At 43.4% G+C, this 24,337-nt stretch overlaps 1 protein-coding gene across 3 annotated transcripts in view; it reads left to right on the top strand.

The window, feature by feature from the left end:
* The window catches only part of cgnl1 (cingulin-like 1), a 151,321-nt gene extending 132,738 nt beyond the window's left edge, over positions 1-18,583 (top strand). Inside the window, exons 15-19 of one of the 3 annotated variants that reach the window (XM_085968723.1) lie at positions 3,217-3,300; positions 5,653-5,777; positions 11,197-11,305; positions 12,173-12,336; positions 17,545-18,583. In XM_085968723.1, coding sequence (XP_085824849.1) covers positions 3,217-3,300; positions 5,653-5,777; positions 11,197-11,305; positions 12,173-12,336; positions 17,545-17,668 — 606 coding nt within the window. In that variant the 3' untranslated portion in view covers positions 17,669-18,583. Of the gene's footprint in view, positions 1-3,216; positions 3,301-5,652; positions 5,778-6,221; positions 7,944-11,196; positions 11,306-12,172; positions 12,337-17,544 lie in introns of those variants that run through there. The other 2 variants (XM_085968725.1, XM_085968726.1) reach the window with 2 other exon arrangements.
* The last annotated feature ends 5,754 nt before the right edge of the window (positions 18,584-24,337 follow it).

Here is a 24,337-nt window from a genome sequence, read left to right as displayed (position 1 = left end):
TTTATGACTGTTAGGGCTGATCCTGTGTCCAATTCCATTTTCACTTGGACTCCTGCTATCTTGAGCGTGACCCAGATAGTTTGGTGATCCTCCGTTTTGATCACATTATGTAGTTTCAGACAACCCAGCTCCTTGCTTCCGGAGTCTGTATCACTTTTCTGTTCGTCTGAACTACTCTCCGCCACCTTATGTACCTCCTTGTACTTCTCCTGTGGAGATTTCTTGCTGCTGGTTTTCTTTCCCGACTTGCAGACTCTTGCTATGTGTCCTACTTTTCCACACTGTCTGCACACTTTGTCCTCGAACCAGCAATCATTATGGTCGTGTGTTGTTCTGCCGCAGCGATAGCACTTCACTGTTCTGTATGACATTTCATTTGTGCCATATTCTTGCGGTCTCCGTTGTATCTCTGCAGCGCCCCGTGCTGCTGCTTCGTGTGATATTGCAATGCTGAAAGCCTTGTCCAGCGTAAGATCCTTTTCTGATAGAAGCCGTTTCTGGGTTCCTTCACTTTGAAGCCCACACACAAACTTGTCCCTTAAAGTATCTGCTAGTCCCGTTCCAAACTGGCAGTGTTTCGATAGCTTGCACAGTTCCGTTAAATACTCAGCATTACTTTCATCTTTATGCTGGTTCCTTTTGTGAAACTTAAATCTTTCTGCTATCAGCAGCGGTGTGGGGTTTAAGTGGTCCTGTAGGATTGACACTATGTTTTCAAAATCCTTTTCTACTGGCTTCTCTGGGGTTACTAGGTTTCGTAGTAAGCCATACGTTTTTGCACCCATTGAATTCAACAATACCAGCGCTTTCTTGTCATCTGGCACTTCATTCGCCTTGCAGTATACTTCTATGCGTTCGACATATGTCGTCTAATCTTCGACTTCATTGTCGAACGCTGTGATACTGCCACTCTTTGGCATTTTTGGGTGTGGTTAGACTGGCTTAAAATGGCGTTTCCCGTGCTTTCCTTTCTTCCCCGCTGCGGCTTAAAATAGCATCTCCCACGCTTTCCTTCCCTGCTGCGGCTTAAAATGGCGTCTCCCGCGCTGCTGCCAACGCCGCTCTCGGCAGTCCTCGTGGCAAATGGCGACGCCCTGTGGGATTCGTGCGCTGCTCCTGCGCTGCTGCCAATGCCGCTCTCTGCGGTCCTCGTGGCAATGGCAGCGCCTCACGTTTTCCTGCGCGCCTCTCTTCCCCCGTTGACGCTGCTCGGCCCTTGAACACCGGCTGCGCTCTGCTCTCTCTCTCTCTCCCCGTTGACGCCACTCGGTCCTGAACACCGGCTGCGCCCTGTGCGCTCTGCCCTCTCTCTCTCCCCCGTCGACGCTGCTTGGCCTTTTTCTGTGCCGCTCGGTCGGCTCTAGCCGCCGCTGTCCGGGAAGGGTCTGCGCAGTACCTGTTGCCAGCCCGTTTCGCTGGACCACCGTGACTGGAAAGCCAAGCCTGGCTCTCGACAGCCTCCCCTGCGATGCTCAAGTCTCTGCTGGATGACTGGGCGGTTGCCCGTGGTCGACGCCCGTGCTTCTGGACTCGACCTCCTTCCACTGTTCTCCAGGAGCGAATCCCTGGGAGGTGATGCAGAGTTGCAGGTAGGTTCGAATCTGCGTCATCGCCAATGTTATATCCGTGTATCTTAATGTTGTGTCCTTCAATAATCAGACAACAGACTGCAGGGAACGATCAACAGGTGTTTACTGAATGAGGGTTACTCTAGAACTAAGTGTACAGATCACTACTCAGGGTTTATATACAGGTGTGGTCACTGCCGGTACTACAGTATACAGGAGCTGTAAAAAGTAGTTCTCTCCCTTAAGGTATATATACATTACATACATTACAATTTGCCTTAAAATGAAAGCTGCAACCAACAAAAATCAGAGCAGAAGAGCTTCTTATACGGAGATAGTATTGCATTACTGGTCACAGAACTCAAATGTAAAGTTCGTACATGACACATTACATGTTCTTAACTTCCTCTCTCCTCTACTTCAGCAAAACAGGATGGCTAGTCAACAGTCTTGATAAGTTGCAATCGTGACCACCACAGAGAGAATCATAAGAGGTTTATTGTCTTCCCTCCTTACCTCTTCTCTCCTGAAGGTGGTAACTAATGCTGGGGTATTGCTCCAGCTCCTTGCCTACGTGTCTGATCTTTATGTGCGAGTCTTGACAGTGAGTATCAGCTGTGAAGAACATCGCAACTGAGCTGGCTTTGCTCTCTCCCAATTTTCAAATTTGCAGTTGCAGCAAGGGTCGCTGGAGAGTGATCAACAGAAACTATTTAACTATTTATCACCCCACACCCCTTCTTTTCCCATGACAACTGTGGGGCTAGTTGCTGTGACTTGGAAATGCCCCAGTTGAGATTGTCTAACTTGCCACAGTGCAGAGATTGAGCTTGGTGTAGTTAAAATGTGATACACCTACTTAAAGTAGAGATGTAAATGGCTTCATGACTTCAGCAGAAGTATATTGGGGATAGCGTTTACTATTTCTGTGTATTCAGAGACTGGTTTAATTGCCTGTATTTGATTGTAGAATGCAACTGATAATATATTACTCATTGAAAAATTGACTTTAAATTTAGACTTTTAAGCAGGATGTAGTAGGAATGTAGTGCTAAAGAGTGAAAACATTTGAGTTTTGTATTTGATTGATGTCTAAAATACTCTCGAGTCAGGTTAGTGTGCTGGACACCCCTGTGTAATGTTGCTTTGCTTTAAAGGGAAGAGTTGGGAGGTAGAGTTATGCATTGTGGTCTTTGCACTTGGGAAGTGATAACTACAAGAACCTGTAGTTGCAGCAACCATCCATTCATAGATTCCAACTGAACTTGCATAGGCGAAGGGAAGAGGTTTTTTGATTATTGTCTGGTTAGTTCATGTGCAGCTAAATGATATATTGGCTGCCGCTGTATTACATTTATTTACAGAAATGATGTGGAGCAAATAATTAATTAGAAAAACGGTCACAAATTTTTTTTAAGAACACTATCGCTAGATAAGAGGAAAAAATACCAGCCCCAAAGGAAAGTAAAAGGAACAACAATCTTTAACGTAAAGAAACATCCCAAGAGATGGGCATAAAGAAATGGATTGTGACATTATTGAGCAATTGCAATGTTAGACCTTTTCACATTAATATTTTTTGAGTGAACTTTCAAGTCATTTTGATATAAAATAACTGTACCTAACAATTTCACTCTTTCACTGACAGATTGAGCAGATGCGAAATGAACTTTTCCAGGAAAGAGCTGCAAGACAAGATCTGGAGTGTGACAAGATTTCATTAGAGAGACAGGTACTTTATAGTTACGTGAATTTGATCAGACTTCTTCAATTGCACAGTGGAAGTTCAATAGTGCAGCAACTAATTAAAACAATCACAAACCCCTATAGTGGCACGCTAGCAGGTTTCCAATCATGCAAGGAAAAGTTCGTGCTGAAGTTTAGGATTTTTTAAAGTAAATAATCAACAAAGGCAATAAAGAACTAAAATGAAAATAGTAATTTGGTCAAACATCCAGTTAGTTGCATTGGCATCACCAAGTGTGCATTTTAATTTCAATTCCTCTTGCTGGCTTACCGTACAACTGGCATCCCTGTTCAGCAGTATTCCAGGAGTCATGGGATAGCAGTAGGAATGGCAACCCTTGCTGATTTCTCCGCCCCCCCCCCCCCCCCCCCCCCCAGTGCCCCGTTTTTTGCTTCAAGGCACTGAGACCTATTGTAACGTTCTGATTGCCGTTCGAGCTGAGATGGACTAACCAAGCACAGGCAAGGGATTAAAACTGGGACTCTGCTGGCCTCGTCAGGCTCAGTGTCACACATTGCAGCACATTTACCCATTGAGACAGTGAGAAACAGATTTACACAACTGTTCAAGCAGTGAAAAGGAAATCTATTGTGTGTAAAGCTGATAATGAGGAGATAGCGGCATGGCATTGAGGGAATAACTGAAGACGGGAATAGATTTTTTTTTAATGACCTAGTTTACTTCTTATGTAATGGAATATTGATCATGGAGTTGTATACTAGATGGTCGGGTAAAAATTTGTAGGCAGCAAGTGATGCTGATTATTTTGGAGCAGAAAAAAATGACTACATCAGGATTCCTTCACACTTGTCAAACAGTAGAAATGGTTTGGATGGGAAAGAGGATAATAGAGAGAAGCGTGTCGCATTTTGGGGTCTCTTAATACTTTTTTATGTCCCAATACTGCATTCGCATTAACTTTCTACAGGAAACTGGTTAGATGCACTTTGCAATCAAAAAGCAAGTGTTTGCAAGCTCTGTTAACTCTATTAGATTGTCACAACTGATGCACTATTCCCTGAGCAGTTTCTTTAGAAAAAAGCACTACACTTCCTGCATCAAACCTTCTATCTGCCTGTGGAGAGCACGACACACACACACACACACACACACACACACACACACACACACACACACACACACACACACACACACACACACACACACACACACACACACACTCGCAGGTGGTGAAAGACGTGATGAAATCCATGACGTTAATTGTGTACCTGACATCAAAGCGTACTGCATTAAATACATGCTTGTATTTTCCATCAGTACAAATCTTACCGTGTGCTGGTACTATCCATGAGTGCAGGTTCTACCGTATGCTGGTATTGTGCATTAGTACAGATGATGTCGTGTTCTGATATTATCCACAAGTCTAGACTCTACCATGTGCTGGTATTGTCCATTACTACAGATCTTACTGTGTGTTGGTACTGTCCAAGATTGTATTCATCATCCAAAATAAAAAAAACTGTTACCAAGTTCTGGTAATTAATTTTAATGAAATCATTGGCTAAAGACACCCAGATCTCACCCCACAAAAACTGTTGAAATGCTAACTGGTAAAATTGTTTCTGTGAAATATCCAAATTTTATACAATATGAAAATACAAAATTGCAACCTTGAACATTCACTCCCTCCGCCACCGGTGCAACGTGGCTGCAGTGTGTACCATTTATAAGATGCACTGCAGCAACTCGCCAAGGCTTCTTCGGCAGTACCTCCCAAACCCGCAACCTCTTCCACCTAGAAGGACACGGGCAGCAGGCGCATGGGAACACCATCACCTCCAAGTTCCCCTCCAAGTCACACACCATCCTGACGTGGAAGTATATCGCCGATCCTTCATCGTCGCTGGGTCAAAATCCTGGAACTCCCTCCCTAACAGCACTGTGGGAGTGCCTTCACCACACGGACTGCAGCGGTTCAAGAAGGCGGCTCACCACCACCTTCTCGAGGGCAATTAGGGATGGGCAATAATTGCTGGTCTTGCCAGCAATGCCCACATCCCGTGAATGAATTTTTAAAAAACTAACCCGTTGTCCAAAATTTGTGGAATTGTCTGATCTTAAAGAGAGAGCTTGTGCAGGCAGCTCCAAAACTAGTGACACTCAACAAAAATTGGTGAGATCTCTTATGGAATTTAGTTTTCATTAAGTAAATCACATTGAAACATTTAACATTAAAATACAGTTCTTTCAAATTTTGAAAACTGAATTCCAAGTTGAAAGTAAGTGATTACTGGCTGTATGAACACAATATATTCAGTTTCAGAAATGAGTACTTGCCAATAATTTTGATAGAAGTAATATGACATTTAATCATAGCACAAGGATCTGAAGAGCAGAATTGCATATCTGGAAGGATCTCAGAAACAGAATAAGGAAGGAATTGTTACTCAGCTAGAGGCAAGAATCCAGGAACTGGAAGAACGCCTTGAAGATGAAGAAAGGTAAGAGTTTATTTTTCCTCAAATATAGGATCAGTCCAATATTATATACTGGATCTTGCAAGAGTACACCCAGTATCATTTTAGTAAAAGGATATGTGTTCAAAGATGTTTCTATAGGACTGGATTATTCAACAGAATTAGATTAAGAAACCGCTATATATAACAATAGAGGTTAGCCAAATTTTATGAGCAAAAATAGATGGGGAATATTCAGGTAAAGCGAAATATATCATTTAATTCTGAAACCTGGCAAGTCCAGGGACTATTTTCAGCTTGCACATTGTGAAACACTAAAACAAATGCTCATATTCCAGAAATAAAGTTACTCAAACTTGAGAAATAGCTTTATTACTCTAATATTAGCCAAGAAATTACAAAAATGTATGAAACATAATTTTAATTAAAGATAACATTATTTTCTGTGTGAATTTTGTGTTAATCAAGTTCCTGGGACTGGGGACAGGGTCACTGGCCAGGCTTGGAAGCTAAGCAGAGCCGAGGCCTGGTTAGTACCTGGAGGGGTGACCATCAGGGAAGACCAGGTGCAGAAGGTCATGGAAGGAGCCACGGGAGGAGTGGCTGGTGAGCAGGCCCGGGCGGTGGGCTGAAGATTGTCGGACAGGAGGAATGGTGGAAATGGAATGGCGGCGCGCACCGACGCAGCGGCTTTGCTTCTCCCAGTCATGGGAGCTTGCAAGATCACATTTCGTTGTTCATGTACTTGTGCAATGACAATAAAGTTGAATTATTATTATTAATGCTGATGAATGGAACACTCCCAGTTCAGATGTAGCATTGCTAGATGCAGAGTAAAACTCCCTTAAAACAAAAGACTTCAGAGACAACTGAACTTAACACTATCAATTAGCAATATGCTCCAGTTCAGAAGAGGCCATCCTGTGGCCTGATTCAGATTGCCAAAGTAGGGGTAACTCAATGCTAATCGCCACCACATGCACACTCTCGACCTCTCTCTTCAGCAACACCGACTCGCTCTATCTCAAAGCAGTGCTGGTTCACAGTTCCATTTCATCCTTCACCTCATCTGGCACTTTAACAAAAAACGTTTTTCTTCATTTCAGGTGTCAAGGATCGTAATCTCCAACAACTCTTGGACACCAACGCCCCTCCGGAACCTTCTTCCCCTTCCCTTTCCTCTGAACCCATCTCTTCTTCCAATCTCACCTCCTGCTGTGTTTTCACCTTCCTCTCTCTGACCCCGAATGATCAGTCCTCAGCAAAGGCTTGAGCTTCATCCCCTTACGCCCCCACCTCAATGAATTTCGAGCTCGGCAACACGTTGAGCTCTTTTTCCATCGCCTTCGTCTCCATGCCCACTTCTTTGGCCAGGAGTCTTCCCCCCGCACAGCTGACCCTTTCTCAAGTTTTCAGAATTCTCGTTCTACCTCTACCCCTCCCTCTGGCCTCTTAACCTCTCTAGATCATTTCATTGTGAACTGCCGGCGTGACATTGGCTGTCTCAATTTCTCTGCTCCCCTCCCTCACTCCAACCTACCTCCCTCTGAACTTGCAGCACTCCGTTCTCTCAGATCCAACCCCGACATTGTCATTAAACCTGCTGACAAGGGTGGTGCTGTTGTTGTTTGGCGAACCGGCCACTACCTTGCGGAAGCTGAACGCCAACTCTCCGACACCTCCTCCTACCTCCACCTGGACCATGACCCCACTACTGAACATCAAGCCATCATTTCCAAGACTGTCACTGACCTTATCCCCCCTAGAGATCTTCCCTCCATGACCGCCAACCTCATAGTTCCCCAACCCCGCACAGCCCACTTCTACCTCCTTCCCAAGATACACAAACAGGACTGCCCTGGTATACCCATTGTTTCAGCCTGTTCTTGCTCCACTGAACTGATTTCCTATCTCGACTCTTTTTTCTCCCCTTGTCCAGTTTCTTCCCACCTACATCTGCGACTCTTCGACACCCTCGGCCACTTTAACAGTTTCCAGTTTCCTGGCCCCAACTGTCTCCTTTTCACTGGACGTCCAATCCCTCTGCACCTCCATCCCCCACCAGGATGGCCTGAGGGCACTCCGCTTCTTTCTTGAACAGAGGCCCAACCAGTCCCCATCCACCACCACCCTCCTCCACCTGGCTGAACTTGTTCTCACATTGAACAACTTCTCCTTTGACTCCACTCACTTCCTCCAAATTAAAGGTGTTGCTATGGGAACCCGCATGGGTCCCAGCTATGCCTGCCTTTTCGTGGGATATGTGGAACATTCTTTGTTCCAGTCCTACTCTGGTCCCCTCCCTCAACTCTTTTTCCGGTACTTTGATGATTGTATCGATGCCGTCTCCTGCTCGCACCCTGAATTAGAAAATTTCATTCACTTTGCTTCCAATTTCCACCCTTCCCTCACCTTCACATGATCCATCTCCAACTCTTCCCTTCCCTTCCTCGACTTCTCTGTCTCCATTTCTGGGGATAGGCTAATGACAAACATTCACTAGAAGCCCACTGACTCCTACAGCTACCTGGATTACACTTCCTCCCACTCCGCTTCCTGTAAGGACTCTATTCCATTCTCCCAGCTTCTCCGTCCCCGTCGCATCTGCTCTGATGATGCCACCTTCCATACCAGTGCTTCCGATATGTCTTCCTTTTTCCTCAACCGAGGATTCTCCTCTTCCGTGGTTGACATGGCCCTTGACTGTGTACGTTCTATTTCCCACACTTCTGCTCTCACCCCTTCCCCTCCCTCTCAGAACCACGATAGGGTTCCCCTTGTCCTCACCTTTCACCCCACCAGCCTTCACATTCAGCGTAGCGTCCTCCGCCATTTCAGCCACCTCCAGCATGATCCCACCACCAAACACATCTTCCCCCCTCCCCCTCCCCTTTCAGCATTCCAAAGGGACCTCCGCTACACCCTGGTCCACTCCTCAATCACCACCAGCACCCCTTCCCCTTCCCACGACACCTTCCCATGCAAGCACAGGAGATGCAACACCTGCCCTTTTACCTCCTCCGTTCCCACTGTCCAGGGCCCCAAACACTTCTTCCAGGTGAAACAACGATTTACTTGTGCTTCTTGCAATTTATTATGCTCTATTCGCTGCTCACGATGCGGTCTCCTCTACATTGGGGAGACTGAACGCAGATTGGGCGACCACTTTGCGGAACACCTCCGCTCAGTCCGTAAGCATGACCCCGAGCTTCCGGTCGCCTGTCACGTTATTTCTCCGCTCCACTCCCACTCTGACCTCTCTGTCCTCGGCCTCTTGCACTGTTCCAGTGAAGCTCAAGGAACAGCACCTCATCTTTTGATTAGGCACTTTACAGCCTTCTGGACTCAACATCGAGTTCAACAATTTCAGACCATAACCTCGGCCCCTATTTTTTTTTCACATGGCAGCTGTTGATGATTCTGCCATTCCCATTTACACCTCATCTAGACTCATCTTCTGTTTATTTGCTTATTCCATTACCATCTCATTTTGCCTTGCACCATCATCCCTTTTTTGTCTTTTAATCTCTCCTGCCTTTTACCCTATCACAGACCTTCCCTTTTGTTCTTTCCTCCCCTCCCCCCTTTCCCTGCCCCTACACTTGCTTAAAAATCTGTTACATCTCTAACTTTTTCCAGTTCTGAGGAAGGCTCATCAAGCTGCAACGTTAACTCTGTTTCTCTCTCCACAGATGCTGCCTGACCTGCTGAGTATTTCCAACATTTTCTGTTTTTATTTCGGATTTCCAGCATCTGCAGTATTTTGCTTTTGTGTTATTGTCGGGATAACTTTGTGCTGTGGAGCCATGGCCACAAAGAATTAAATTGAGTTTCAAACTTGTTTCAAGTAGGACTTTCATTTGGTCCGTCAGTGCTAGATTTGAACCCAGGGTCATGGGGAAGATCCAGTGCCTATCCCACCGCACCAGCCAGTCCCCTACGTACCTTAATTTGACTCACCTTGTCCATCTCTTTTATCCCCAGTCTCTCTTAACTTTTCCATTCTTTGTCTGTTCTGATTTGTACTTTTATACAGGAAACTCTCGTTTAAACGGCACCTAAATATCTGGAATTCTCTATTAACCGGCAAAATTCATACTGCGAAAACAACACCTCAATAACCAGAAATGTTGCCGAGTCTGAGTCTGAGTCTCCCGCGGTGGCCGAGTTAGTCAGTGGGGGTAGTTCTCCAAACTGCCACTACTCGGCTTCTTGGCACTGTCGGAAGTCCAATTACTGTATACTGCACATTTCTTGATTTTTTAATTTTTGTCTGTTAAAAATAGTCTCGGTAGATATACCTCTCCGTTATCCGGAATTTTTAATCAACCGGCACCATCCCGGTCCCGTCGGTGCCGGATACCAAAGAGCTTCCTGTACCTTATTTTTTTCCTACTTATCCTAGCCTGATCAATCTCATTTTAAAGCAGGGGATTTTTTTTTTTCTTTTAAACAAATAGCAAGGTTTAATTGCTTGAAAATCTGCTTTAAAAGTTGGTTTTCCGGCCAATGAAAACCTGAGATCAACATGATCACATTATAGATGCAACTAGGTCAACCTTAAATGTGAAAATTATATCGAAACCCAGAAGTGCTTGTTTCTAACGGATAAACGCATCAGCAGCATCCGCAGCCCAACTGATGGAAACATTTGGCCATGATTGTAATGTTGACAGTGATTGGGGAAATGAAGTAACTTCTAGCCTATATATAGTGCATTTTGGAGGTTGGATCAGGACTGAAGTTTAACCTCTAGTTGTGAGTATAAAGAAACCAATGTGCGTGTACTAGCTCTGTACCCGATTAAATGAGACTCCATTGAAGGGATAGCATTCATGCCTGCACCAAATTGGACAATTGAGACAAAATGCAATAAAAGCAGGAATAACAATATATCTGTATCAGCGTACGTGTGCTGCTATGGCCGCGGCTAATTCCATGGGAACAAATTTGTACAGTGAGCTTCGATTAGAGTGCAGACATGCAGTACAACCTGGCACTAGTTTGTTCTTGCGATGATATTTATTTTACCATTAATCTGCTTTTTTGGCTAACTAATTACTGGCATTCATAGCTATTTGCATAGCCTGCAGCAAGCAACTGTTCTCTGCCATTGAATAAACATAAAGGACTCAAAATGTTCCTCAGTTTATCATTAAAATCTACCTCCACCTGTCCTAATATCTCTTTAAGTGGCTTGGTGTCAAATGTTGACTGATAACGCACCTGTGAGTGAAGCACCTTGGGAAGTTTTACTACATTAAAGGTGCTATGTGAATGCAAGTTGTTGTTGTATGGGTTGCAAACAAATGTACATAATGCCATGTTGTAGCAAAACAGTACAAGGAAGGCTGATACAGACCAGTGTAATATTGACCCTTTCAGCTGGGGATCTACCATGATGGGTTCAATTAAAATAGGTTTTTAACCTCTCTCTCTTCAGGGACAGATCTACACTGCAATTGAACAATCGCAAACTTGAAAGAAAGGTTAAGGAGCTGATGCTGCAAATAGATGATGAACATCTCCATCTGACCGACCAAAAGGATCAGGTATGTGGCACAAAAACATCCATTTTGTAGCAGTAAGTTGGGGGAGGCTGGTCGGGTGGAGAAGATAGTACAGGAAACTTTCGATTTACCGGCACCTAAAATAACCGGAAATCTCGGTTAACCGGCAAAATTCAGGAGTAGGTTATACTTCATATTGACTTGCGTTCCTCCATCTGTTGCTGTGCAAGGGTGTGGCTGTTGCTAAACTACAGAGACGCTTGGAACTTGTGGCCATTGTTCTGAACTTGTTGCTGAGCAACAGGGTTTGTTGCTTTATATGGAGCTGTCAGCTCTCCGTATCTTTTACTATAGCTTTCGGTTATCTGGAATTTTTGATGAACCGGCACCACGTCGGTGCCGGATAAAAAAACGTTTCCTGTACTAAGACTTACTACTGTAATCCCACGGATCTATGTCAGGTCCAGTTTGAAACTTTTGCATTTGTATTTATATTTAGCTGTACTCTGATTCTAGACAAAGAACTGCTAAGTAATATCGTCTTGGATTAAATTTGAAACTGAATAAAATTACTAAAGCTTTTCAAAACTTTTTAGTTTCAAATATAATCAGATGATCAGCCATGATCTCATTGAATGGCAGAGCAGGCTCGAAGGGCCAAATGGCCTACTCCTGCTCCTATCTTCTATGTTTCTACGTTAATCAGTAAAATGGGGCATGTACAAGTTTAAATAAAATAGCTTCAAGTGAGGCTAAAGACCAACACTTCAAATTGTTAAACTGGCTGAGCATTGTTTATTCTAGTTTTCAGTCAATTATTTATAAACCAAAATTCAGCTTCTTTAAAATGTTTTCTACAGATTTGTAAGAAATGTGCTTGTTGTGATCAACCTTTCAATAATTTTCCAGTTGAACCTACGATTAAAAGCACTAAAAAGGCAAGTAGACGAAGCAGAGGAAGAAATAGATCGCTTGGAAAATGCAAAGAGAAAGCTACAGAGAGAGCTGGAGGAACAGATGGAAGCCAATGAGGAACTTCAAGGACAAATGAATACTTTAAGAAAAGACCTCAGGTAGGTTTGTGTCTTGTTCCCAAAATGCTTGTGAGAAAGGGCTGTGATTTTCTGCTGTAAAATTAGGAAACTAGGTGGTGTAATAAAGGATAAGACTGCCCTTTCACCTCTAGGATTTAGAGTTAGATCCCGGACAGACTAAAAGTTGTATCTCTCTGATTGCTATAAGGATCAGAAGGAAATGGGTTTGGGTAACCTCATCCACTTCCCTTTGGGCATGAGCATGAGCCCAAACATAAAACTGAAAGAACTATTTAATTTACTCACATTACTACTAAGTACAGGAAACTTTTTGGTACCCGGCACCGACGGGACCGGCGTGTTGCCGGTTGATTAAAAATTCCGGATGATGGAGGGGGTTATCTACCGAGGCTATTTTTAACAAACAAAAATTTTAAAAATCAAGAAATGTGCAGTATACAGTAATTGGGTACTCACCTACAAAATGTTGTGTTAAATGGATGGTGGAAGATGCTTGATTCAGTACAGTACTGCCAGTTGAGGGTAATCCATAACTCTTTAATTATTTAACAGTAAAACAAAACTTATACAGTAAATGACTGTATACAGTACTGTAGTTGACTGTACACGTATTCCAAGTCCTTTTGCTTGGACCAACTTTTGGGAATTCCATAATGCAAGATGGGGGAGATAATTCACGATAAAGCTGGAGAGACACACAGAAAAATGGCGGATCGGAAGAGACTACCGGCAGCACGGGAGAGTCAGACTCCTGTTATTGAGGTGTTCGGACTTCCGACAGCACCAAGAAGCCGAGTAGTGGCAGTTTGGAGAACTACCCCCACTGACTAACTCGGCCACCGCGGGAGACTCGGACTCGGCAACATTTCCGGTTATTGAGGTGTTGTTTTCGGAGTATGAATTTTGCCGGTTAATAGAGAATTCCGGATATTGAGGTGCCATTTAAACGAGAGTTTCCTGTAAACCTTTAATTTGGCCTAACTACAGATACAGACGAGTTAACCAGTTTTGTATAGTATTTTATGAGGTGGCGGGAGGGGGAGAGGAAGGGGATGGAATTTTATTGTTCCATCCCTGATCGACAACTAGTCTGCTCCCGCCAGCCCTGACCACTTTCTCAAAAGCTGCAGCAGACCAAAGAGAAGTTAAAAAAACCAAGCAAAAACAAGCCAACAGTTCTAAGCTAGGTTTAAATGTAGGAAAGCTTACACTTTTTAATCATTGATTTTTTACAATTAGGATAATTTATACCGTCTACCTCCTGCAATCAGTCCTTTCTTACAGATGCAAAAAAAATCATGTGTTTCAGCTTCTTCTCTCCTAGATAGTACAGTTTCTCCCAATTTAATTGATCTGTCAGTCAAAGCCAAGTCATCTGCTGCTTGACCTGTAGCTGACCCCAGCATTCATAAGAACATAAGAAATAGGAGCAGGAGTAGGCCAATCGGCCCCTCGAGCCTGCTCCGCCATTCAATAAGATCATGGCTGATCTGATCCTAACCGCCAATCCACTATCACAGAACCATCTCCTGAATCTAACAGAATTAGACACACGAAATAGGAGCAGGATCAGGCTACACGGCCCCTGGGCCCGCTCCGCTACCCACAGGGCCATGACCAATCCGAACCTAGACTCATGTCCAAATTCCTGCCTGCTCCCCGTAACCCTTAATTCCCTTTACTTCTAGGAAACTGTCTATTTCTGTTTTAAATTTATGTAATGATGTAGCTTCTACAGCTTTTTGGGGCAGCATATTCCATGGACCTACCACCCTCTGAGTGAAGTAGTTCCTCCTCATCTCAGTTTTGAAAGAGCAGCCCCTTATTCTAAGACTATGCCCCCTAGTTCTAGTTTCACCCATCATCGGGAACGTCTTCCCCGCATCCACCCAATCCAACCCCTTCACAATCTTATATGTTTCAATAAGATCGCCTCTCATTCTTCTGAACTCCAATGAGTAGAGTCCCAATCTACTCAACCTCTCCTCATATGTCCATCCCCTCATCCCCGGGATTAACCGAGTGAACCTTCTTTGTACTGACTCGAGAGCAAGTATGTCCTTTCTTAAGTATGGACACCAAAACTGTACGCAGTATTCCAGGTGCGGTCTCACCAATACCTTGTACAACTGAAGCAATACCTCCCTATTTTTATATTCTATCCCCCTAGCAATGAAAGCCAACATTCCATTGGCCTTCTTAATCACTTGCTGCACCTGCATACTAACCTTTTGAGTTTCGTGCACCAGGACCCCCAGATCCCTTTGTACTTCAGTACTTTCTAGTTTCTTGCCATTAAGATAATAACTTGCTCTACGATTTTTCCTGCCAAAGTGCATAACCTCACACTTTCCAGTATTGTATTCCATCTGCCAAATCTCTGCCCACTTACTTAGCCTGTCGATGTCCCCTTGCAGGTTTTTTATGTCCTCCTCACTCACTACTTTCCCTCCCATCTTAGTATCATCTGCAAACTTTGATATGTTACACTCGGTCCCCTCCTCCAAATCGTTAATATAGATTGTAGAGTTGGGGATCCAGCACTGACACCTGCGGAACACCACTAGTTACTGATTGCCAGTCTGAGAATGAACCATTTATCCCAACTCTCTGCCTTCTGTTAGATAGCCAATCCTCTATCCATGCCAGAATATTACCCCCAATCCCATGATTTTTTATCTTAAGCAATAATCTTTTGTGTGGCACCTTGTCAAATGCCTTTTGGAAGTCTAAATACACTACGTCCACTGGTTCCCCTTTATCCACCCTATATGTTACTTCCTCAAAGAACTCCAGCAAATTTGTCAAACATGACTTCCCCTTCATAAAACCATGCTGACTTTGTCCTATTAAATTATGATTATCCAAATGTCCTGTTACTGTCTCCTTAATAATGGACTCCAAAATTTTACCTACCACGGATGTTAGGCTAACCGGTCTATAGTTTCCAGCCTTCTGTCTACTGCCCTTTTTAAATAAGGGTGTTACATTAGCAGTTTTCCAGTCTGCCGGGACCTTTGCCAAGTCCAGGGAGTTTTGGAAAATTATTACCAATGCATCCACAATCCCTACCGCCACTTCCCTCAAGACCCTAGGATGTAAGCCATCAGGTCCAGGTGATTTATCCGCCTTGAGTCCCATTATTTTACCGAGTACCACTTCCTTAGTGATTTTGATCGTGTTTAGCTCCTCCCCCCCTTTAGCCCCCTGTTTGTCCAGTGTTGGGATATTCTTAGTGTCTTCTAAAGACTGATGTAAAATATTCATTCAGTGTTTTTGCCATCTCCATATTTCCCACCATTAATTTCCCGGTCTCATCCTCTAAGGGACCAACATTTACTTTAGCCACCCTTTTTCTTTTTATATAGCTATAAAAACTCTTACTATCTGTTCATTACAAGAATCCATAGCAATTACAACTTCTACCCTTAAAGGGACACACACCTACATTCATATAATGCCCCTCATTAAAAAGCTGATTATCTGGTCATTATCAGATTGCTGTTGGTCGGACGTTGCTGTGTGCGAATTGGCTGCCACCTTTCCTACATTACAACAGTGACTACACTTCAAAAGCATTTGATTGGCTGTACACCGTTTGGGACGTCCAGAGGTCATGAAAGGTGCTATATAAATGCAAGTCTTTCTTTTAGAGTCCAAGTGAGCGGTGTAGACAATGGCTGAACCACTCAGCAATGCAGTCTGAAATTGGCACCGACACGGTCTGCTAAAGTACGCCCCCCAAATTTCCGTGGCGTACCCACACTCTGCTGCTGTGACTTCGGCAGAACCTTCGACGAAATAGCATAGGTGGCGTTTTTAGCCGAGTACACCATTTGTCCGAGGGATCCGCCAGTTACAGCTGTAGAAGACTCCGTGAATATTACAGGTGATATTATAAACTCCTACGTTCACATTTATAATGAAAACCGCCTGTGTAAACTTGACACGCTGTAATTACACCTTCCCGCTGAGTGGAGGTCGCCACCTCTAGCAGGAGGGTGTAATTACAGCGTGACTAGTTTACATAGATAGCATCCATTATAAATATGGACAGAAGTCTGACTTGAAAATGGGTATTGAATTATGTTTGCACATCCTCATCTTATCTCCTAGCCTCCAACCCAGCTTCTCTGAAACCTGCACCTGGTCTTGACTATTAAACATCATGATATATACAAATATTAATATTAAAATAGATAGTTAATCTGCAAATAAACGATCAACAGATGCTACTTAATCACATCTTTGAATTCATTACTACAAAATTAATCTGTACAGTTAGATTATGTTGTCTGTAATCTGAGAAATTCTGCTGAAACAACAGTTTCCAAAAAGTGTCACTGATTTTCAAATAACTGAAATCTGCATCTGTAACATTAATCTGCACTGAATCCGCAATGTCAGTGCTTACTGCGATATTTTTACCTGTGGCATTCTCCTGCGAATGGATACTTCTAATTGTCTGAAAAGTACAAAGTTGATAGGAGAGAAATAGGCATGGTCGCAGGGAGCCTTCTCTTCTTCCACTTGCTATTAGCCTCTATGCCTGTGTACCTATTTTCAGTATATCAGAATAAACTATGGTTTGAAAAGCTGTCCGAGATTATATTCAGTTGGGTATGAGGACAGGTTGGTTGCTTGGCACGGCCTCTTGAAGTTTCCACGGTCAATTGATCTCAAGGTGTCAGGGAGGTAATGCTACTTCATCCTGTCATGCACTGTTTAATCCTCTCTCACTGCAGCCTACTTCCATCTGTGTTCCCATCTCAGTATCAGCTCTCTGTTTCTCTGCATTGTTCAGCTGATCACAATTGCTTTTTGCGGGAGAACATGACCAAAGGTTGGGTTGGGGGGGGGGGGGGGGGTGGCGGTGTAAAGACGCCACTGTCTGCCCTTCCTTTGATTGTTATACAGACGACCATAATGTGCATCTTCCCATGAGATTTTACCTCTGATGCTGTTCTTAAGATGTCTTTGCTCTCTCGTTAAACTTGTTTCATTCTAATTCTAATCAGCAGTTGTTGCTTAGAAGGCAAAATTCTCACAAAAGAATGCAACCTTGTAATTAATTTTCACTAAATATAATAGCTTTCTATTGAATCTCATGGGGAAAAATGTGTTTGTGCTTTTTTTATATAAATGTTCACTATGCCGTATAAATGTAGTACTATTTCATTAAAAGCCACTGAAACACCTCTTACATTTTACCTGTTTTGTTAACAGACGTAAGAATTCATCGGCAAAGGTTTCATCCTCGGTTCTAAATGATTTTGAAAATGATTACAGTACAGATGAAGATAGTATTTTTGACACAGGGTTTAAACCATCAAAGGAAGGTAACTTGTAAACTCAAACCTAAACCGATGCCTAATCATCAGCTAAAGGGAAGAAGCAATACAATGGCATAATTATCTGTACCAGGTACCATACCTGCCTTAGGTTTTTGTATTGAATTCCTTAATCATACTGATACTGTTTGATATATGAAATGTCTTAAACACCTGTTCGCTGCTGCCTCATCGGATGCCATACTAGGTTTTATATTTTTGGAGCCCTTTAGACAATTAAAGGAAGGTCATATTTTACTGCTCATTCAGTTTGAAGGGAATGCTTACAACGGCTTCAATTAAAAAAAAAATACTAGACACGATGATAAGCAGTTAGACGTTCAGTTGTGTACAGGTTGTAAATAAATTTAAACTACAGAGATTAATTTCCTTTATTATTTAAACTGCTGTAGTGCCAACAAATCTTGGCCAATATCTTCAATGGTTGTTGTATTAACCTTGAGCTTTTTCGGCCAATTTATTCCCTTCCCCCTAGCATCTAAAGACACTGACATTTTCCTGGGGTATGGTCCCCCACCACTGGGACTCTCTGGTCTCTTGCGTAGGTGACTGATTTTCACACGTAAGCCTAGACAGTGAAATGTTGTGCGATTTGACCACAGTCAAGCTTGATACTGTCCTCACCTGATATCCACAAAGATACCTTTCCATCAGGGGGCAATTTGAAGCACTGCTTGTGGGCCAGGAGGAGCAGGAGTGTTACCTGCAGGCCCAACAAACAAACCTGTAAACACCGCTTCCCGTGATCCCCGTTACTCACCCCCCCCCCCATCACCGACCCCCAATCTATCACCCACCCCTCCCCCCGCGATCTCCGCCCCTCCCCCCGCGATCTCCGCCCCTCCCCCGCGCGATCTCCGCCCCCCCCGCGATCTCCGCCCCTCCCCCCGCGATCTCCGCCTCCTCCCCCCGCGCGATCTCCGCCCCCCCCCCCCCGATCTCCGCCTCCTCCCCCCGCGCGATCTGCCGCCCCCCCCCCCCCCCCCGCGCGATCTCCGCCCCCCCCCCCCCCCCGCGATCTCCGCCACCAACAACCACAAAGCTTCACTGATTCTCGACTGCGGTCTTTTCTGGAGAACTTCCCGCCAATCAGGCTGCCTTTGGCGTGGGAAATCTGTTTAAGTTAAAACTTCACGCCGTTTTGGGAAACCCGCCCTCCCAGGATTCCCTCTGAAGATTGGGGCTTCAGATCTGCTTCAGGTTTAATGCCAGCCAGCCGGGTTTCCCGGGCCTCGGGAAATCCAGCTGCTGAAGGGAGACGGGAACAGCTGGATGGAGCGTGCGTCTTTCCAGCACTGCTTGTAGGCCAAGAGGAGCAGGAGTGCTTCCCCCCGCAGCCCCCCGCCTGCAGTCAGAACCACCTCCTCCCTCCCCCCGCCCCGCTCACGATCGGATACCCCCTGCCCCCTCCCTTGATGTCTGACCCACCCGCTGCAGCTGGGTGCCACAGGCATACACGCCAGGCAGCCTTTCAATCTGACTGGCTGTGGCCAGGAAACAGAGTCAATAAAATTTAAGATGTCCCGCTGTTAAATTCAGCAGCACCTATGGGAAATCCGTACTTCCCAAGTTTCCCAGCCGCTAAACCTCCCCGCCTCTCCGTTATTATCGGGGCCTTACTATCTGGGTTCACACACGAGTGGGCCCTGTGGAACGGGACCCCAGCATGTCATAACCTTCAGGAGAGAAGGGGAATAGAATTGGAAAGAAGGGAATTCTGTATCCAAATGCTAAACAGTTTAACAGCGTATACAGTTCTTTACAAATTAGGTATAGTTGCAACCATTTTCACCAGTGGGCTTGCTAATGCAGGTCCCTTAAACTGTGTCTCTTTTTTCACAACTGCCATTGAATATTTCTTGCTTTTGATATAACCCAGATAATATTACAATATCTGAAATGTCATTGTTTAAATATTTTCTGAAGTGTGGCCCAGAGCTGATGCCCTGTTTTACTCTTGCCTTAATTATGTGTCAGTTACTCAAAAATAGTTCTACTTTCAGTGTTTGATTAAATATGAAAGTTATCCAGTATTATTTTGATATTTGCCATCTTAGTCTGGATAACAATGACTTTTTATATATATATATATATATATATGTTGTATAAAAAATATTTTGCTAAACTGATTTTTATTATTCCAGTAACGTATAATGGAAGCTAAAATAAATGCACACTGTTGAGTGACAATCAATAAAGTGCAATATATCTGCAAACATTTAACATGATTTATTGTACCAGGAAGATGTGAGGTGAATCGTTGTATTTGGATGTCATATACTACACCACTGCTGAATGTCTTAATCTACATCACTGCATTTACTAGTTTCTGTTCAGGGCATTAGGATTGGACAATATTTAATTGTTTTTAAAACACTGAAGCTACCTCCATGCATACAAAGCTGTAAGACACCAATTACTACAAATAAAGTTTTTAAAACCATATTTATTTGTAGTTGTCATTATGCTTATTGGGGGCGATTTTAACCCTACTCGTTCAGCAGAAACCTGGCAGGTGGGCAGTTAAAATCGCCCCCTGGCTCTTACCTGTCCGAAAGCCGCCACGATCGCAACATCTGCAATTTTAACCTGCTCTCCTGAGCAGGCAGCAAGGACACCCGCCCGGAGCCAACAGGGTCCTTCTTTACATAAGCATGTTACGGCCCAATGACATCATTGAGACCCGACTGTAATTTTTCTGAGCAGGGAATCCACCTGGAGTTAAAATCGGGGCCGCATTGTTTCTGCTCATAAGTGAAGATAAACACGAGTATTCGTTGTATGATAAACACTGGACAGTACCTTTCCTGAAAACACTTTATTATGGTGTCTTCAAGAGTCAAATTTAATAAAAAAGGATTTGGTCAAGTTACAGCATTTTAACACTGCAAGGGATGCCAACTATTTCAAAATTGTTTATGGTCTTTAATTCCTGCATAAAAAAAGTGTTGCTCAAGAATGGATTTTACTGCCTCTCAAATGCTGAGTTTTGACTTTCCACAGCATCAGACTGTAAAGCCAGGTTCCGTCCTTTATTTTATAGAGGTGTTCATTAACATTCAGCAATGTAATTTTGTATTGCCAAAATGAAGTGTTAACAGAGAGGGCGAATTATCAAAAAGTTAGTCAGCACAGATGGACATTCCCCACTGTACATCTTTGCTCTTGAACACATTGCGTAGTTGAAATACTTTGGTTCTGATAGTGGCATTTTTTTACACTTCTTCACAAAAGATATTTTTCTTTGAAGGAACATTTTAAGTAAATTTATCACAAGTTGTGCCCATTTGAAAGTAGTTTGGATACTACCAGGTATAATGAATATTCATTATTAATCACAAATACACCATCCAAGTATAAAATTATTGATCGATACCTCAATTAAGCTATCCAAAAATATTTTCCATTTGTCCATATCTTGAGAGCTTTATGTAATATGGATTATAAACTAACTTCCTAGTAGGAAGCCACAAGTACTATTGATTTTTGTTGACTAATTACTGGTGTCAAACACATTACTCTGTGCCATTACTTTTGTCCAATACAGTGTCCAGCTGCGACTCTATTTCATTGCACTATTAAAAAAACATGTTTTTATTCAGAGGCATAAATACATACATCTTGTAAAGTCACTGCTTTGTTACGCAATACTTGCAGGAGGATATGTCGGCACATTGGGTTGTTAGTATAAGCACATGTTATGAGGCAAAAGCTTACAAGGGCCAAGGTTCCCTGGAGGTATCCCTTGGTTTGGCTAGATCAGGGAGGTATTAAGGGTCTTTCCTGTATAGAGAGATATTGCGGCTTGGGTTGGAGTGTTACATGGGGCTTGAGCGGTCCAGTGAAATAATCAGTGCAGTAGTTACTTTTTCCATCTTTATTGTGAGATCCCACTTTGTCCATTTTTGTAAAAGCAATGTTCTGTGGATATCTTCATACATGTGAAACCTAATCTTACTACAGGTACTGTATTTGGTTCTTCTACACAAGCTTGCTTTTGCTGCCCTTTATTTGGTCCTCCAGCAGAGGGCAGCAGAATCAAGGTTTGATACTTTAAATTATCCTCTTGCTTTAATGGATGGTCCAATACTTAAAATTAAACATAGTCATATCATACATTGTTTTATATTCAGCACACTCACCTCTCCACTCCTACCTGTCCCAACGTAGTCATTACATCTCCTCCAAAGGCCTGTGTGGTCATCATCAGACTGCCCCAAGGTTCCACCCTTCACCTCTTCCTGTTGCTAATTTACATGCTGTCCCTTGATGACATCATTCATAAGCACCAGGTTCACTTTCACACGTCTACCAATGCCTCCCAATTCGAACTCTGCCAGCATGCTTGACTCCACAATTACACAGCCGTGGTGTTCTGCTCGACCTCAACAGCCCCACATCTAGTCCATCACCAAGGCCACCAGCTTCTTTCCTCACGGCATTACCTGCCTATGTCCCTTGGTTGCATACTGCAATTTATTAAGGTCACACCACGTCTTCAATCTGTTGATTTGAGTCCTGAAAATTTGAATTGTCCCAGCATCCACAGCCTTTTGGGGGGGGGGGAGAATTCCAGATTTCCACCAACGGTTGTGTTAAAAAGTGCTTCCTGATCTCACTGCTGAACTGCCATGCTCTAATTTTAAGATTGTGCCCCCTTGTGTCTGATTGTCCCTTCTCACTTTTCTTTTCATATAATTGAATAATATTGGAAAGAAGAGAAGGGGGTCCTCCCGATGTAAAAACAGATTAACTGGTCATTCATCTCGTTGCTGTTTATGGGATCTTGCTGTGTGCAAAATGGTAGCTACATTTACCCTACGTAACAACAGTGATTGTCACTTCCAAGCAATTCATGTGACGCACTATGGTATGTTTCTGAGACAGGTAAGGTGTTATGTAAATGGAGCCTGTCTTTGTGTGTTGAAATTGCATGCTATCAGAATCGAGTTGCAAAGTATACTGTAATAATATGGAAAAGAGTGAATGGAGGCATAATAAATAGACAAAGTCCGCACATAAGTGCAAAGGGGATTAAGTAGAGTGTAAGATGTTCAATTGCCTGGTAGATGAGTCATTGGTGTATTTTGGACCTAAAACAAACATGTTGGTTACCCAAGGTTTCCAAATGAAGTAATCTTGGGAGCAATGTCCAGACGTAGGTTCCTCCAGGCCACGAGCTGGCGTAAGGTTCCAACAGTGCTTGATGCCAATGGAGGAGACCAACGGTCCAGCTCCTCATAATGAATTTCTACCTGGATAGGGGAGTAGCTTGTTCTAAAGACCACGTTTCAAATATAAATAAAACTAATGCGGAACCCATTTTCTTTTTTCTTGCTGCGCAGTTTCTAAATTTGAATAAACAGGAGCATACATGACAAACGATTCACAACATGTACCATAGCCAACACCCAGCACCATTTAACCACATCCTTGTTCTTTATGTACAACTATGAAAGTGAATCGGTGTTATCTACAACTGACAATTTCACAATATGTAAAATACTACTCCCCCATTGCAAACCGGGCTTTTAAAAAGAGCTCGGTGCAGGGGTGCAGTGCGTTTGTTTACCAACTCCAGATGTCACAATATGTTGAATTAAAGCTTGACTCCCAAGCACTGGACTCTTTACCGCAGCCACGTGATTGTGGTGAGTGGATGTGCTGCTCCTAAAGGAAGGGGGGCAGAGTAGCCTTGAAGATGCTGTTGTGCACCTTCCACTGGTTGGGTCGGCATGTTACAAATTAGAGGCAGTACTGTGCTGTGGAGCCACAGTCACAATTCACTTGGCTGAGGTAGTCCAAACTTCTATTACAGTGGACCCTTGCAGCCAACAGGTTATGCCATTATTATCCCAGCGGTGAAAGGCCACTGTGCTCCCACCCCAACAGGTAATGGCCATTTAACAAAACCAATATGACTTCTCACAACACAACAAATACTAATTTGTTTCTTCTCCACAGATGTGATGGATCCCATGTTGTATTACGGTCGTTCCTGTATACAGCTTCAGTGTGGCAAGTTCCCTCTGTTCCAATTATCTGTTGTGAGGAAACATGATCTAGGCTGGCAGTAAGTGGCCATGCATACATCCAATTAAACCAGACTAAAAGGGAGGGAAGAGAAGTCTTGAGCTGCCTAGAGGATAGGCAGCCAATAGGCTCGAGACTCCCACCAAACATCCTTTGACTGGCCAGTGAGAGCAACAGGTGTCGCCCTCTCTCTTTTAATGTCTGATTTTCCTTCTCCCCTGACTGTAGATGCTCATTCTTTGCTCAGTACAGCTCAAATTGGGAACTAAGTGGAATAAAGGATCAAATTCACGGACAAAAATTCTAATCATTAGGCAGGCATGGATCAATTATCAATTACCAACTGGCCAGGAGATGCTTGAAGCATTTCATAGATTTACTGAATTCCATATTTTTTCTTAACAACACACGTCATTACTGCATCTCTCTCTAAATATTATAATGAGTAATGAACAACTGAAATAAGAAACCATGGATCAAGAAAACATCATTCAGTCCATAAAGTCCACTCTTTTCCAAAAACCATGCACAATGTACTTTAACATCTTCTTGACTGCAACCAAGAGATGGTGAAAATGTTTGTGTGCCTCCAAGATTTGAAGAGATCTTTGCTACCACCAGCACCACTCATACCA

This window comes from Somniosus microcephalus, chromosome 27 (assembly GCF_052327205.1).
Source record: "Somniosus microcephalus isolate GS21.2 chromosome 27, FLI_Smic_1.0, whole genome shotgun sequence".
Taxonomy (NCBI): domain Eukaryota; kingdom Metazoa; phylum Chordata; class Chondrichthyes; order Squaliformes; family Somniosidae; genus Somniosus; species Somniosus microcephalus.
The sequence above is the reverse complement of the archived record's forward strand: the minus strand, read 5'-3'. Positions and strand labels throughout refer to the sequence as shown.